The sequence below is a fragment of the Pteropus vampyrus genome, unplaced genomic scaffold (genome assembly GCF_000151845.1).
Source record: "Pteropus vampyrus isolate Shadow unplaced genomic scaffold, Pvam_2.0 Scaffold283, whole genome shotgun sequence".
Lineage (NCBI taxonomy): Eukaryota > Metazoa > Chordata > Mammalia > Chiroptera > Pteropodidae > Pteropus > Pteropus vampyrus.
This window is the reverse complement of record NW_011889064.1, coordinates 1,931,850-1,948,568: the sequence shown is the minus strand read 5'-3', so window position 1 is coordinate 1,948,568 and position 16,719 is coordinate 1,931,850. Positions and strand designations below refer to the sequence as shown.

The 16,719-nt window shown below is 38.8% G+C and overlaps 1 protein-coding gene and 1 pseudogene across 2 annotated transcripts in view; both read left to right on the top strand.

Moving 5' to 3' along the window:
• Nucleotides 1–16,719, top strand: part of BORCS5 (BLOC-1 related complex subunit 5) — a 65,691-nt gene that overhangs the window by 37,990 nt on the left and 10,982 nt on the right. For both annotated transcript variants that reach the window (XM_011376026.2, XM_011376025.2), the window contains exon 3: nucleotides 5,055–5,212. In XM_011376026.2, the coding sequence (XP_011374328.1) occupies nucleotides 5,055–5,212 (158 nt within the window). The remainder of the gene's footprint in view (nucleotides 1–5,054; nucleotides 5,213–16,719) is intronic.
• LOC111729829 lies at nucleotides 1,255–1,373 on the top strand (annotated as a pseudogene).

The following is a 16,719-nucleotide window of genomic DNA, read 5'->3' as shown; positions in this document are numbered from 1 at the left end:
GTGTAAGACAGTAGAAAGTGGAGAGAGCCGGAGAATACACAACTCATTTAAAGCATCCACATTAAGGAATTTTTTTAAATCCTTAATGTGCATTCAGAATAAAAATAGATCTGAGAGCTGGTAGTTTATCATCTCCTAAAAATGACAAAATTTACCATCTCTAAATTTATCTAACTTTCTGTCCTCCCTCCTCCTTTTATCAGAAAATATAGGGATGGTTCAGTAATCAAAATGAGGGAGATGGGTTCCTGACACTTAAGAATGATGGGAGTGCTTTGTATCTATTTCTTCTAGAATTTGCCTGGGTTGCCACAGTTTGTAACTTCAAGAATAGAAAAAGTGGCCTATAGTTTTTTTTCTCTGTCTTGCTTCTGTTATCTGGAGGAGGGTTTGTGGCAGATTTTCAGAGATTCCTGTAAGTCAAAGAAACATATTCTGATAATAGACCCTTATACCTGAGCTTTATTTTTAGATGATTTCGAGCGTACAATTGTGGTTTATAAGGGTGATTTAAAGTATAATTTCTTTGACTTTGAAGTTGGCTGGGCAACCTTAGTGTACCTTCTGGACCTGACAGCTTTCTCAAAATCTGCCCCCTCCCTACCTGCTATTTTTTTAAAGAGGAAGAGTAAGAGTTTTGTTTTGTGAGCTAAAGTTGGGTTGTGTCTTCTGCTTTGGCCTTTCGGAAGCTTGAGCTGGACCTGTAGTTTTTCTCCTCCAGGTCTTTAGCACAGGTTCCCAGTAGTCATCTCAAGCACTGGAAATCTTTCTGTTCACTTTGGAAGAGCAGATTCAGACTGGGACCAGGCCTCACTCTTTAGTGTATGTGGAGAATGCAGAGTAGGGACGCTGAAAAGCCTTTTTTCCTCCTAGAGTCTAATTCAGCTCACTCCTTCCTTGGAATTTCAACAGAATTGCATCTTCTTAACCTAATTTGAGAACCTTGTATGTACCAGAGGTGCTATATGTTAGACACAAGGGATAAAAAGGTAAATAAAACATGGTCCCTGTTCTACCAGCTCACAGTTTGTAATGAGGCTTTTCATTGCCTAGAAGATACTGTTTTAACGTGTATTCAGCCATATAAACCTTGGTGAGAATGAAAGATAGTAGTAACTGGTTTTGACTTACAGAGTTGGGGATATTTAGGGTAAAGGAAAAAAGGAAAACTGCCCAACAAAACATTACTAATAGGTGGGAAAGACCTTGGCCACTTTTTGTTAAAATGAGTTTATTTAAAAATGTTTTGAAAGAGTCTAAGGCTGTGCTACCCTGAGCAAGCTCAATCTCGTCTGACCTCGGAAGCTAAGCAGGGCCAGGCCTGGTTACTACTTGGATGGGAGACCACCTAGGAAGACCAGGTGCTATAGGCGCAAAACAAAATAAAAAATAAGGGATTGTAAGCTGAGAAGGTTCTTGCAGTCTGTGAGGTCAACCAAGGGTTGCCTCGCCTAAAAAAATAAATAAATAAAAAATAAAAAAATAAAAATGTTTGAAAGAGAAATACATTATATGGTTTAAAAAATGTTAAAAGTCTGTTATGAAAATCTCTCTCCATACCCTCTTTCTCCATCTAATTCTTATCATTTCAGAGTTTCTTTGTGCAAATATAAGTGAATACGAATATATGTTTTTATTTACTTGTCCCCCTTCTTACATAATGGTAGCATACTCTATACAGTATCCTATATATTTTTATTTTATATACTTAAATCTTATGGAGGTTTCTTAATGTGACTACATACAGAGCTTACTCATTCTTTTCTATAGTCATATAATACTATTTATGGATGTACCATGATTTAATCAACAAGCTTCTTACTAATGGACAGTGAGATGTTTGCTCGTATTTATTATTACAATCACTGCTGCAAAGAATCTTATATATACATTATACGTCATTTAGCACGTGTGCTAACAATGTATGTGTAAATTCCTAGTAGTGAAATTTCTGCATCAAAGGCTTTATGCATTTGTAATTTTGATAGCCATGCCACATTGCCCTCTGTGGAGATGTTAACAACTTATGCACTAGTCATCTATGTCTGTTTCCTCATAGTTCCAGCTATGGAGCTTTTATCATACTTTTGGATTTTTACCAATATGATCGGTGAAAACTGGGCTAGCAGTGAAGTTTTTCTTATGATGAGTGAAGTTGTACATCTTTTCTTAGAGTCAAAGCATTGGTATTTCCTTTTCTGTGAAACACCTTTCATATCCTCTATCTTTTGCTGATTTTTTGCTTGCCAGTTTCTAGGAGCTCTTTATGTAATAGGAAGTTTACCCTTTTTGGTATGAGTTGCAAATATTTTTCCTTGGTTTCTTTTTTTACTGTTGGTATTTTTTGCCCTGAGGGATCTTTTTATACTGTTGGATTTATCATAATTTTCTTTATGACCTTTACATTATCCTGGCCACTATCGATGGCACAAAATCATTCATTCCCCCCTTGCATGTTGCATGCTCACTCTTTTCCTACTTCAGTCTTGGATTGAGAGCAAAAAGCTTTTGGTACCTTCCTCCCCAAGTCTGTTCTGGGACTGTATTATTTCTCAGTGATAGGATAACCCTTGATAATTTTGTTAGATTTTAGTGGTCTGAAAATTCCCATTTCCTTGTTTGGAGACACTAGAATAAACTGGCAGTTTCTTATAAAATTACACATGCAGTTACCATACAACTCAGCAGTTGCTCTCTTGGGCATTTATCCCAGAGAAATGAAAACTTATGTTTACACAAAAACCTGTACACGACTGTTCGTAGCAGCATTGTCTGTAAGAGCCACAAACTGGAAACAGCTCAGATGTCCTTCAGGAGGTGAATGGTTAAATAAACACCAGTATGTGCATGCTGTGGATAGTACTCAAATAAAAAGGAACAAACTACTGATACGTGCAGCAACTTAGATGAATCTCTAATGTATGAGGCTGGGTGGAAAAAGTCAGTCTGCAAAGGTTACATGTTGTATTTCATTTATAAAACGTTTTTGAAATGACAGTTTTAGAAATGGTGACCCAATTAGTGTTTGTCAGGGGTTAAGGATGAGGAAGGGGGTAGAGAGAGGTGGATGTGGTTATAAGAAGCAACACAAGAAATCCTCGTGTGATGGAATGGCTCAGTATCTGTGGTGGTGAATACATGAACTTACATATGTGGAAAAATTGTGTAGAACTAAATCAACACACGTGCAAATAAAATGGGGACATCTGAAAAAGATTAGTGGATTGTATCAATGGCAATATCCTGGTTGGGATATTGTATTGTAGTTTTGCAAGATGTTACCTTTGGGGGAAACTGGACAAAGGGATACACGAGATCCTGTACACCGGGTTTCGATAAAAATTTCAATTAAAAAATAAGTCCTCATTTCTGCAAATACCAGCTCCACCAAAAGCTGCTATGTAGAGGTGGGTTCGCTGGAGTAACTGGTATCCTTTGTGTAAGGATCAGCAGTGGAACAGCTAAGGGACCTAGTGCTGGCAGTGGAACGCGGGGGAGCAGAGCAGTGCCTCGGGTTCAACCCTGCACTCTGCCGTAACAGGCCAGATTGAGATCTAAGAGCCCTGACTGGCCTTTCCAAGGATTTATGGGGCAGCCCAACTGGGTTGCCCATCGTACAGCCTGGTTGGGGGGTAAAGAGCACTGGCTTAGGCTCCAGTACCTGAGAACTAGTGAGAGTTTGACATTGGTGGTTGTGGGCAGGAATGAGGAAGGGTTCCCAGGATGAGCTTTGATGAGGGTGGGACCACCCTAATCATCCTGGGAACACCCCATTGGCGTGTTTATTTTGGTCTACCTTGCGCTGTATCATCGGCTCTGGTATAGACGGAATGCGGCCTAGCATAGTGCTGCTCAGTGTGTGACAGGGGAATCCCCGAGATCCCCAGGACCCTGTTAGGGATTCTCTGAGGTCAAACCATATTCACAATAATACTTAGACATATGCTAATTGCTCTCATTCTCTTACAAGTGTACAGTGGAGTTTTCCAGAGACTACATGGTATGAAATAGCAGCAGATTAAATGCAGAAGCAGCTATGTGACTCCAGCTGTTTTCTATTAAGCCAGACGTTAAAAAGACTTACAAAAATGTAAACCAGTTGCCCTCTTTTCACGTCTTTGTTTTGGAAAATATAATTATTTTCCTTAAAATATGTTACTTATGCTAACATGTAATGGGATTATTGCTATTTTTAAATGATTTATTATTTCAGAATTTTCTCAGTTTAATTTTTAATAGGTGAATATTGATATAAACTACACAAACCAAAGCCCTTTGGAGTCCTCAGTTTTTGAGAGGGTAAAGTGGTCCTAACACCAAAAAGTGTGTGAACCTTTGGCTTGGTGGAAAGCCCTTGGCCAGAAGTTGGTAGGTATGAGTTCTAGTGAGGACTTTGCTGTGTGACCATGGGCAAGCCATTTAAAGCCTCTTCAGTTGATTTCTTCTTCTGTAAATGTTAATAATTATTCTGTTCTATATACTTGAAAGAATAGTAAGAAAACTATATGAAAGGAAATATAATGCCCTATGCAAATGTAAGGGAATTTAATAGTTATACAATCAAACTGATGCTGGAAGAAAATGTAAAGAATGAGATTTATAGTGCGTCAGCTGACATTCTGTTCACTTTTCAAATTTTTTCATTTTTGTATCTCTTTAATAGTTTCTTTATATTTTTTCTCAGTTTCACACCATTTTAATTATTAAAAGTAATTGAGTAAATATATCTTCCTAAGTTTTCAGTTAAAAAGGGATTTATATTCCTAATACCTTGGGCTCCTCATTTGTAAAATGGCTATAATGATACTTTACTTTCCAGGGTGATTAGGAGTATAAAAAATAACACAGAGGAAGCCCTTGGCCAAGTGCTTGGCACATAATAGATACCCCATAAATGATAGTTGCTATGCTTGTCTTTAGTGTATAACAAAAGATGCAGGATTAAATTTAGGTTCTTACTCAGTTTTCAGTACACATATTGAGCTACTTTATTTACAAGTTTATTAGCAGTAATTTCCATTTCATTTAATTTCATTCTTTTTTCTGCTTTGAAGGGCTACTGAGTGGCCAGACATCCCCAACAAATACCAAATTGGAGAAACTGGATTCTCAGCAGGTATTGCAGCTCTGCCTCCGATATCAGGATCACCTTCATCAGTGTGCAGAGGCTGTTGCTTTCGATCAGAATGCTTTGGTTAAACGAATCAAGGAGGTAAGTATTATCACAAAGTAATATTGCTGCCTCATTATTGTGATTTCCTGTGACTCCTGATCACTTTTCTGCTGGGCGGTAAAGCCAGTGATCCCAGCTTTATGGGAAGTAGTAATTTTCTAATCTTGACATTTGTCCCATTGCTTTGGGGATTTTCTTTCCTCACAGTAAAATGTGATGGCAAAAAAGAGTGGTCTGTGGAGCTAGACTAATCTGGAGTTTGAATTCTGGTTCACCACTTATTTGCTTGGGCAAGTTACTTAACTTCTCATGGTCTCAGTTTCCTCATCTGAAAAATGGGTCTAATAGTAGTTATCTACCTCAAGGGTTGAGTGAAGATTAAATTGCTCAGTGTTAGCTATTATTATTAGTATGTGTAAAGTCCTGATGTACTACTTTGCTCTAGCTGACATCATATCTTCAAATTGACTTTAGCTGTTTCCTGTATCTAATTTATATTTTATTTTCAGATAGTGTGTCAGTTCTTTGAGAGCAGGAGCCTTGACACCTTGCTAACAATTGTATTTTTCACTGTGTTAGCACATAAAAAGCTCAGAGATTCTTATCAGTTGGATGAAGCAATTATGCCTACTTAACCCACAAGGTTTTGTAAGGAAAGAAGCAAGATAATTCATGTGAAAGTACTTAGTAAACTAGAGAGCATGGTACAAATGTTGAGTAATTATTGATAACAGTAAGTAGCTACTTCTTTTAAGCACTTAAATATGTCATTGACTGGGCCGCTGCGTGGCACACCTCTGGGAGCTCCAAGGTACGAGTAAATACATTTTCGTAAGTTTTCAATTAAGAAGGGATTTATATTCCTGGTACCTTAAAGTAGTGTCATATAGAGAAAGGGTCAGGAGCTCTATCTTGGAGAAACCACTTATGTGAATGGCATCCTGTGGAGTTGTTTAACAACTCAGGCCATCGAATCAGGCCAGAGAAGAAGGCGGACATGAGGAAACATAATTAAAAGGTTGAGAATCACTGAAAATTAATTATCTATTAGTAAGGGATATAATAGTACATCCTTGAGATTACAAAGTAGTTGTTAGTTATATGGATAGATTTAAATTTGCCAACACTTCCAACATGCAAGTACTTATCTTTCATAAGATGTATGCATATACACTTCTCTCATGGAATTATTTTATCTGGAAGACTGTTAAATATGACATGACATTTCATATTGGTTGGCATTGGTGTGGCCTTTCATATAGTATAAACTATTTTACTACATTACGATCTACATATCGTTAAGTCCCAAACATGACTATACCTTAGAATTGCTTGGGTTTTTTAATACTGAGCTCTCCTGTCCCCCAGTAGTTTAGGATGTGGTCTGTGAATCGTTATTTTAATAAGCTTACCAAATGGTTCTGATGCCATTCTTCATTACCTGGGATTTGGGAACCTCTGGTCCAAAGCACTATTTTCCAAAATAAGTTCTATGAAACTAGTCCATGTATATTCCCTTTGCATATTCCTTCACCACCTTAGAAAGTCACAATGCATATTGTCTTATTAAAAGTTTTTAGGAATCTCAATTACAATAAAGAACAACAGCACTTTTCAAACTTTTTGACCTTAGAACCCTTATATTGGATAATATCTATTCACATCTTATAGAAGTAGCATTTTTTTAGAACATTTTTTGGGAAATACTCTTGCAGGCATAAGAAAGACCTTATCATTTTTGACTATTGTGCTAGAAATAGACCATGACATGACTCTTGGAAGATTTTAAAATAAATCAACTTTTTAATGCTTGTCTTCTTTTTGAAAGGTCCTCTAAACCATATCTGTAGTTTTTTAGTTTAGGGAAGCATGGTACAGAAAGATCGGCTAGTTCATTTTTAATGATCTGGGTAAAGTATTTTGTAGCACCAAACAGAGCTCCTCATTATACCACATTTTTAAGAGTCCCAAGCAGTGTTTCTTGGCCCTGCATACATGTTAGAATCACCTGGGATTTTTTCTCTCCAATATATATGACGGAAAATTTTACACACACACACATTTGAGAAGACAAATACTGTGAACCTTCACATACCCAGTGGCCAGCTACCACAGGCTTATGAACACTCCTGCTTCATCTAAACCCCCACTCACTCCCTGCCTCCTCCTCACCTGGTCTATTTTGCAGTAAATCTCAGGCATTTCATTTCATTCATAAATATTTAAGTATGTATCTTTAAAAGTAAAGGACTCTTTAAAAAAAAAAACAAACCTTTTAATCTGAATCAGTTTTAGACTTAGTCACAAGAGAGAGTTCTTGTATACCCCTCACACAGCTTCCTCTAAAGTGAGCATCTTACAGAACCTTAAGTGCAATGATCAAAACCAGAAAATTAATGTTGGTACAATACTATTAACTAAACAAAGACCTTATTTGAATTACACCAGTTTTTCCACTAATGAAGAACTTTTTTTCAAAAACAGCCACGTTGCTGTTATCATACCTAAAATACTTAACAGTAATATCTTGATTCATTCAGTATAGCTGAGGTGCTTGTAAGAAAATACTGATATATAGGTCTCACTCTAAACCAGTTAGGTCGAAATCTTTGAATGGCGATGGATGGGGAAAGGAGGAAGCTGAGCATTGTTATTTATGAAAGTGCTCTAGAATCTAACCAGCATTGAGAACCACTGTTCTGAAGCATTCATTTAAAATGATTAAGCTGAGTTTAAAAATCTCTTTGATGACCTTTGGGATTCACTTTTAGTAGTCACTAACCCAGGATTGTTGGAAAACCCAGAACAGCACTCAGAATACCAAGCAGGACCTCTGTAGTTCTCTCGGGGAGGAGGAGTTGAGCAGTGTTTTAGGGTTTTCATTGGTCATCTCTGTTGGAAAGTGCTAGCAAACTCCTGAAAATACACATCCATCTGTGTTCACTTCAGTCCTAAGAGTTAAAATTAGTCATTTCCAAATGAATAAAGCAGAGGATGTAGATTTACTCCGACACTAACTCTCTGATATTATTCCAGATGTTTCCTGGAAATTTGGTTGCAAGAGCGAGGAAGTAACATAATGCTATATGTGTTGAAAAGTAAGGGAACTTAATAACCATGGAGAATATGTATTCATGGAAGTGTAGAACCCAGATCAGCTGGAGGTCCGTAAAGTTACAGTGCTTGTGATCACTTGAGTTTGGGTCAAAGGGAAACGTGGCTGTAACTGTCTGATTCAGATAAAGGAAAATCAAAGAGTTAGCTAAGCGTTCCTGTTGCTAAATCTGGATGATGCTCTTGAATGACAGTTTTATGTTTTATAAGTGTGTGTATGAGAGGAGAGAGGAGTAGAAGATAGAGGTGGTCTTCCTTCACAATTAGGGATCTTGTAATATACGTTGACCACTAGTTTCCTTACTGGCACAGTATGACCCTGCAGTCAACCACCCAGCATTGCCAAGCGACTCTTGCAGATCTACTTAGTGTGAGGTTCTTAAGGGGTTACAGAGAACTATGACATAGTCCCTGCCCACCGAGAGCTCAGTATTGGTGAAGGAACAAAAATACACAGAATAGTAATATGAAAGGTAAAGCAGTATCGATGGAGATTGCTCGATTATGGTTTATGATTGAAGTTCTATGAGATTTAAAGGTCAGGATATCCTGGAACAAGTGAAGTTTAAGTTAGGTCTTAATGGAACACCAGGCTTTGGGAAATGAATGGAGAGAAAGAGGTGAGCACAGCTTGACAGACTTAGAGGAAAATTAACTTTAAGGCTTCACGGGACAGTAAAAAAACTAAACTTGGGCAAATAAAGCTTCTCTACATTAAGAACCACAGAATGTGGGAGTTGGAAGGACCTTGGAGACTGTGTGCTCCAGGGCCCTCGCTATTTAGATAAAGATTGAAGCCTGTAGAGGAAGCAAACAATTTATCCAGGGTCACAGAGTAAGATAGTGGCAGAAATTATGGAATTAAAAGTGGATGAAGATCAACAGAGGATTTTTGTTGTTTTTTTGTTTTATTTTGTTTTGTTTTGTTTTGCCGACGGTGTGCTTGAACATGTTTATTGGTAGAGGGGGAAGAGACAGAAGAGACCAAAGACACCAAAGATGAAAGATAGAAAGGGAATTCATGGAGAAAGGTCCCTGAGAGGACAGGAGAGGGTGGGATTTAGAGCCCTGGGGTTATTTATTTTGAGAGAAAAGGAAGGATATAGGCAAATTTTTAAAAAGAGGCTACCTAGCACAGACCAATCTCACCGGGGAGGCTGTGTACCCTCTCTGAAGAGGGGAGGTCATTTTCTGAGAGTGACTGCTGGGAAGGAGCACAGTCACGAGCACTGGGAGTTGCTGAGGGCTCAGCCACCGGGGAAACCTCTACCTTGTATTTGGGGGTGATTTCGTGTAGTAGTTGGTAGTGTGAACTCCAGAGCCTTATTGTCTGGGTTCAGGTCCTGGCACTGCCTCTAGCTACATGACCTTCACTAAGTTACTTAATCCTTCTGAGCCTGTTTCCTCTTCTATTAAATGGAGGTAAGAATAGTATGCACCTCAGAAAGGTTTTTGTGACAGTTGAATGAGTTACTCTATGTAAAGTAGCTAGGACCATGTCTGCCACATGTAACACTGTAGTGTTAGCTCTTGTTATTGTTTAAGTAGAAATAATGACTAACAGAGAAAAGCCTAACTTTATTGCCATGAATTGGCCTATATGAAGTTTCTGGATACCAGTAGCAGCCTAAATATTGGCTCATTTTAAGCAATATCCTAAACAACCCAAATGTGATAACTAGATGGAGGCAAGACAGATAATTTTTAGCGCATTCAGGTTTCCATCAAACTCTGCATGATTTCTTTCGTGCCAATGGATATGTCATTTTTGGACTTTTCGTTATGAATTTAATTGTTTATTCTGCTTTGTTAATAGCAAACTGGTGTCTGGGGAACATGGGTCATGAGAAATGTGACGGTGAATGGCAGCAAATGATTAGTCCTTGGCTTCTACTGCAGATACATCACTTCTTATCATTCTGGTGATTTTCTATGCTATCTCATCATTTCTAGTTAAGGATTCGAGTTGACAGTCAGACACTTTCAGTTTTAGGTCACATCTGTCATTGAAATTTGGGATAAATGAAAGGTAAAGAGACATGCATCCTCCTGATGTGGATACTTTCCTCCAGGGGCAGGAAGAAGTACACAGCAAGATGTGGTTCAGACATTTGGAGCGGTGCTTGTTGCTGATCTTGATCATGTTTCTGCCTCACGCTAGTTGCTGTCACTGTGTAAATAGATTAGAATACCTTCTTAACTAACGTAAAGCCACTCGGTTTGTTGTGTCACAGTTCTTATGTACTTGCTTAAAGGCCTTGAAACTAAATTCATGATATGATTCCAGTAGTCTTTTTTACTTTTAGATGCATCGATAAGCAGACTCTTTTAGCATAAACCAACGAGAAACATTGAATGGAAGGTTCGGATGAACAGGTAAGAAAGAGTTGCACTTCTCAGAAAGCCACATGATTACGTAGGATTATAAAGAGACCCTAAAGTTTCTCTCACGCAGCCCTTTCATTGTACAAATAAAGAAACCAAGGTCCTTGGAGTTTATTTGGGATTTGCCCAAGGTTTTTCTCCTAGTTAATGACTAAGACGATAGAATATGAGTCTTTAGGTTGCCAGTCCTCTTTTCTGCTTTACCATACTACTATGTCCTCCTTCTTTGGAATCTCTCATTTTGTTTTTAGTTATTCCTTTTTTATGTAGTAGGCACTCAACTTGATATTTGAAGGAGTGAGCTGCTATTCATGGGCCTACACACAGAAATGGGCAGGGATTCTTTCTGTCGACAGTACTGTAATGTTTAAGACCTAACTAGAGCCATTTTCCAAGTGTTTGACCTGACTTCCTGTACCAGGTTTCTTCCCATGGGGCTTAAGGAGAGATTGATCAAGGTTACATGAGTTGCTAACAGTGCTGTACAAAGAATCAGTGGCTGAACTGACATTAGCATTCACTCTGAGCTCCTTCAATTAAACGTCTGGTCCGTGTGAACCATTTGGTCAGGTGAAGCTGTTACTCTTTGCCTGCCACCTTGAACTGTGAATCTTCTTTAAATGACATCATTGTTAAGATTCCTGTTGCTGCTCTTAAAGATACCCTGGCACTGTTAGCTGCTTGCTTGATTTCAAATTTTAAAATGGGCTGGGAGTGTTTGTTTAAAACTACAAATTTTGGTAAGAGCATTGAGATGTTGGGCTTCTTTTTACTGAAATGGTGAGGGCAAGGCATTTCAAGAAAGTTTCGTGTTCTTTCTATCTTATGGGTAACTCTGGTGTAAATTTCAGGTCGAGACCTTATAATATAATTATAGTATCCCCCGTTCTTGTCCTTTGGGCAACCTTTCTTTTTGGTAAGAAATACAACTGGTCCCTTGGGTAGCAGAAAACAGAGATGGGGATTGGGCTATTCTGGTTTGTCTGGCTGTAAGGGCTGCTGCTGTACAGTACTTCCTTCAGCCTGGCTCCACACTTCCTTTATACCAGCACTGCCAAAAGGCAGAAATCCTGGAAGAGAGCCCAGTCAAGTTTATTACTTGCCTTTTGGAAATGTAGGCTTGTGTTTTTTGGCGAGGTATGAGCAAAGCCCAATTATTTGGCTGCTCCCAGATTTAACTCCATTCAGGTTCTGGATACCGACATATGAGCATGTGTGAACAGCAACCCCATTTCCCCTCAGTTTGCCTGCCCTAGGTGTGCCCCTAGACAGATGGCTCTGCCAGTTCCCCAAGTGCCAGCTGCATTTGCCAGGTACTAGGCCCTCTCCGTATCCCTCTCCCAGTTCATTTCCAGTCTGCCACAGCGGGCAATGTTTGAGGCCCCACATAGCACCTCTTTTGTGAGGAATGCCCAAGTAATTGCAATCTATAAGCCAGCTGGTAAGCTGTATTAAGGGCACATGGGTTATAGAACCAGAAGTAGGATTGGCAAAATATATTTCTTCCTTCCCCTGTATCTCTTTCAGTGAAGAGAAACAGAATTTTAGCAAATTTGAGCATCGCTGAAAATGTTCAGAACAATAACTGGCACATAGTAACATTTAATAAATGTTTGTTAAATGAACAATTTAATGTATTCAGTTATTTCAATATCGATGTTCTTATTTTATTAGCGAAAATAAAGATCATGAGTTCTATTAGGTGGGGTAGGCTAGACTGCGTCTATAAATTGACTCCAAGATGTGTAACGGCTCAAATGCAACCGAAGTTTATTTCTTGCTCATGTTCAAGGTGGATGTTTCTGGTTACTAGGTGACTCTCGTCCCCAGAGTTCAGGGATTTGGGCTCCTCCCATCTTGTGATTTTGTTATACATAAAGACCACATTGCTGATAGCGTCCAGTTGGCCGAAGGGGAAAAAGAGTGTAATAGCACAGATGGCAGGTTCTTAGGGGCCAGACCTATAAGTGTCACACATTACTCTGGCTAGAACTCAGTCACGTGGTTACAGCTAACTACAAAGGAGGCTGGGAAATGTAGTCTATGTGTGCCCAGGGTTATACTAAATTTTAAGTTACATTTTGAGCATCTGTGTTATCTTTGAACTAATATTCCTAAAATGTGTCTGTAGCCCAACTTTGAGATTCAGAAGAGCTGGTACAAGGTTCCATGGTAAATATCACTTGGTTTAGGTCTTTTCATCGATGAAAACCAAGTGATATTAAGAAAACACTTAAGCTTTCAACATTAAGTGAAAAAACCAGGACACAGCATTATATAGTCAATATGATTTCAACTACATTAAATAGCCTTAAAAATATTAGAAGGAAACATGACAGTTGTGGTTGCCTTTTAGTGAGGAAATGATTAGTGATATTTGTTTTTAGCCTGCTTCATTGTATTTCTTTTATATTTTACAAATATCTCATCTTGAATATGCTTTTTTTTTTCCAACTTGGAATACATGTATTTTTTCTCATGATATATGAGCCTTGTTAGGGTTCTGTCTCCCTGCCTGCAGAATTTTGACTCACCGAGATAAGAATATGCATTTCCAGAACTTTGTATGCATGTACCTTTTCATTTATGAACCCATTCAGTTTTGTTCCAGGCTCTGTTCTGGGTGTTGAGGATGTGTCACTGAACAAAACAGAATTCCTTCCTCATAAACCTTTCATTCCACTGGGGAAACGGACAATAAACAAGGTAAAAAAGTAAAATATATAGCATGTAAGATAAATGCTGAGGATAAAAATATAAAGCAAGAAAAGGGATTTAGAATATCAGTAGGGTGGGAATTTTAGGTAGAGTGAGCTAGGAAGGCCTTTCTAGAGAGGAATTTTTAATATAAAGCCCTGGCCAGGACAAAGCAAGCTTAAAGACTCTTCCTTCACACACTGTCTGTACCTAAAATTTATCAAATTTTTTGACCAGCAGCAATCACAATACCCAAGATTCTGTGCATTCTTAACGGTCTATTCATTGTTATACTGATCTGGATGTTCTGAACTGGAGACTTACTTTCTACCTCTGTTGGTTGGGAGGACACTTGCAGATTCATTCTCCTTTAAAAACTATCTCTACTTCTTTCAGGTCTCAAGGATTCCCAAAGGATTTGTCTAGATGTGTTCCTAGAGCTCAAGGCAACAGTTACCTTTTTTTCTGCCCATGTTGACATCCTATACTTTAATATTATAAGACTTAAGATGCCATCTTGGCATTGTTCTATGCATGAGTAGAGAGTTTATCACTTGTCTAAGGTCATATCAGAGGATTGCTGGAAATTACTCGTGCAGAAAGTTAGGGTGACAGCCAACAAGTAGCCCAGAGCAAATGGGATAATCAATGTGAAAGTAATCTGCAAGACTATAAGGAGCTATGTAAATGAAAGCATAATTTTAGGAAGTAAATGAGTCATTTATTTCAAAGGTAGCAGACCAAGAAGGAAGTGATATAACTCTGCAGAAGTGTTAGTGGCACAATTACATCATAGTTTCAGTAATGTTATCTTCCTATATCCTAAGTTACCTCAATCATTCTCTTTCACCTTTGCTGAGACCTAGATTCTCAGGAACCAGTCGCTCTCCTGCCTTTCCATCTCATAACAGTCATAGTTGTATTCTCCAAAACCCATTAAATTCAGACTGCTCCCTGGTCTCCACTCCTGCTCCATGCCTTCTGCTGTGCTCCACCCTGCCAGAATCTGCTCCCCATCTCTGCCTGATGAATCTTACATTCCCATCAGCATAGACCAACGACATTCCTGGTTTCCTTTGGTTAGAAGCCATCTTCTGCCTCATTTCTCCCCTAGTATTCAGGAAATGTTTGCTGTCTGAAATTATGTGGTGAGGATAAGTTGTTACCCCAGCTCTCTGCGTGGCTAATGATATGGACCTCTGGACTCTAGATCAGGCTTTTGCATGTCTAGATCAGGAAGGGTCATCAGCATAGTGTGTAGGAGCACAGATTCTAGCATCAACTCAAGAATACCAGGTTATGTTAGTATTCTCGTCGTCACTGTCGTCATTGTCATCATTTCATATCAGGTATCTCCTCCTGTTCTTCAGGCATAGGGTAGAGGATTTGGGCTGTAAAATATTTACCTCCACATCAACTCCAAGATCTGTTCTTTACTCTGAATCAAAAAGCGACTAATGAGGGGATTACAGAGCATACAATTAATTTGGTTTTACTTTGTTTAGTCACTTAGCTCAAGTTTTAAAATATTGAATGTGTCACTTAGGTCATACAAACTTATTCCTCTTTATTCCTGGACATTGGGAAGGGGAGTCTAGGTTACTGATGTGACTCCCAGATCTTCTTCACCATCCTCTCACTCTGTCTACCAACAGGGCTTCTCCAATGCCTCTCTTAAGAAAGTAGTAATAGTAAAATAATAATACAGCTGTCATTTTTTACATGTTTACCATGTGCCAGGTCTAGAATAGGCATTTTACATACATTATCATCTATGTTTAACATAAAGAAACTGAAGTTCAGAGATCTGAAAGGTAAACAATGGAGCTGGCACTCAAACCCAGATCTAAAACCCACATTTGAGACTCCAAATGCTTTTTCTATGATTCTTTTTCTTTTCTCTTCAATTTTTTATTCAGGGCATTTTACTTCCCAGCAGCTCTCCTCGTTTGTAGTTAATGCTACCTTTCACTGACCCAATATCCATTTATAATATTCCCTTCATAGTTTCACAGTATACTTTTCTATTTCAAAAGCATTCCTTATAGGATGCAGTCACATTTTAAAATAAATAACCCTGAAGACCCCACATTTACATATTTAAAAATGCCAAGTCTGCCTGCTTTGAGGCTAACTTTTCTACACTCCCCATTAATCACTTTTTTGTGAAAGGGACCTTTTACCAGGATCCCTAAGGATCACGGTAGTAATGAAGGTGGGCGGAGAGGCAGTCAAGGAGTCCAGAAAGCAGACTCTCTCTGAGGGGCTTCTACCTCCTCAGTCCCTCTCCAGAAGGACTGCAGGGAGAGTGAGAGAGAAAGAACAAGGACTTCTCAAGGAGGCAAAAGATTTTCTAAGGTGTCAGTGTGCCCTGTACTAATGTGTTTTTCATGAGTCCAGGGAAAGCTCTCCCAAGGGAGAGGGAAGAGTGTGATGTCTGCCCTTAGGCTTTTATTTTTACTCTGATCTTTGTCTTTCCCTGATTTGCCTTCCAATGTTACTCTCTGGCTCTTTTCTGGGGGATGAGGAGGGAGAGGGTAATCTGCCTGACTAACATATTTAGTTTTGGGAACTGCTTAAAGGTTTTGAGATTTCTTTCCCAACTTCCCACCTAGACATAACTGCCAAGGGTAAGAAGGCCTAAGGGGAAGTGGGCAAGTCATAAAATAATTATTGGAACGGAGTGATGCAATTCACATTCCTAAGGTCTTGGTATCTCTTAATTCTCTTGAAGACCCAAATAAAATTTGTTCCTTTACAGAGACATTTAGATACATTGTTTGAACAAAGGAAACAGGGTCACTTCAAAATGTCCATTGTGTGGTAATAGATGCCATTCAGCCTGTGGTGTAATTAATGAAAACACTGGCGACAGTCTGCCCATTGTTTGACTGTTGAGCAACAGGAAATGGCAGACTAATAAGGAGCTGGAGAAGGCTTACATAATTCCAGAAGGAAGCAGAAACTGCACAATTTTACTGATATCCTCCCAGTTGCAGACCTAGATCCACCTGTGCAGATTCCTGTCCCTAATAGACATGGAGATATTCTTCTGATTTGACCTTATGATTTGATTTTACATCAATTAACGATTGATTTTTGTTTTCCTTACAGCCAGAAATGATGTTTTTGGCTATAAGGTCACAGTTTAGATCAGTTTCCACTCACAGTTATAATTCGTCTGACAAGGTAGAGCTAACTATAGAAAAGGAAATGTCATTGGCCGACTTTGTTTCTTCAGACAGTTGACAGTAATGTCATGTGATGGCCCTTGGAATTAGGAGGTCTGGAGTCCAGTCCGGGCTCTGGCAGTACCAGCTGTGTGGACTTGGGTAAACTGCTTAACCACT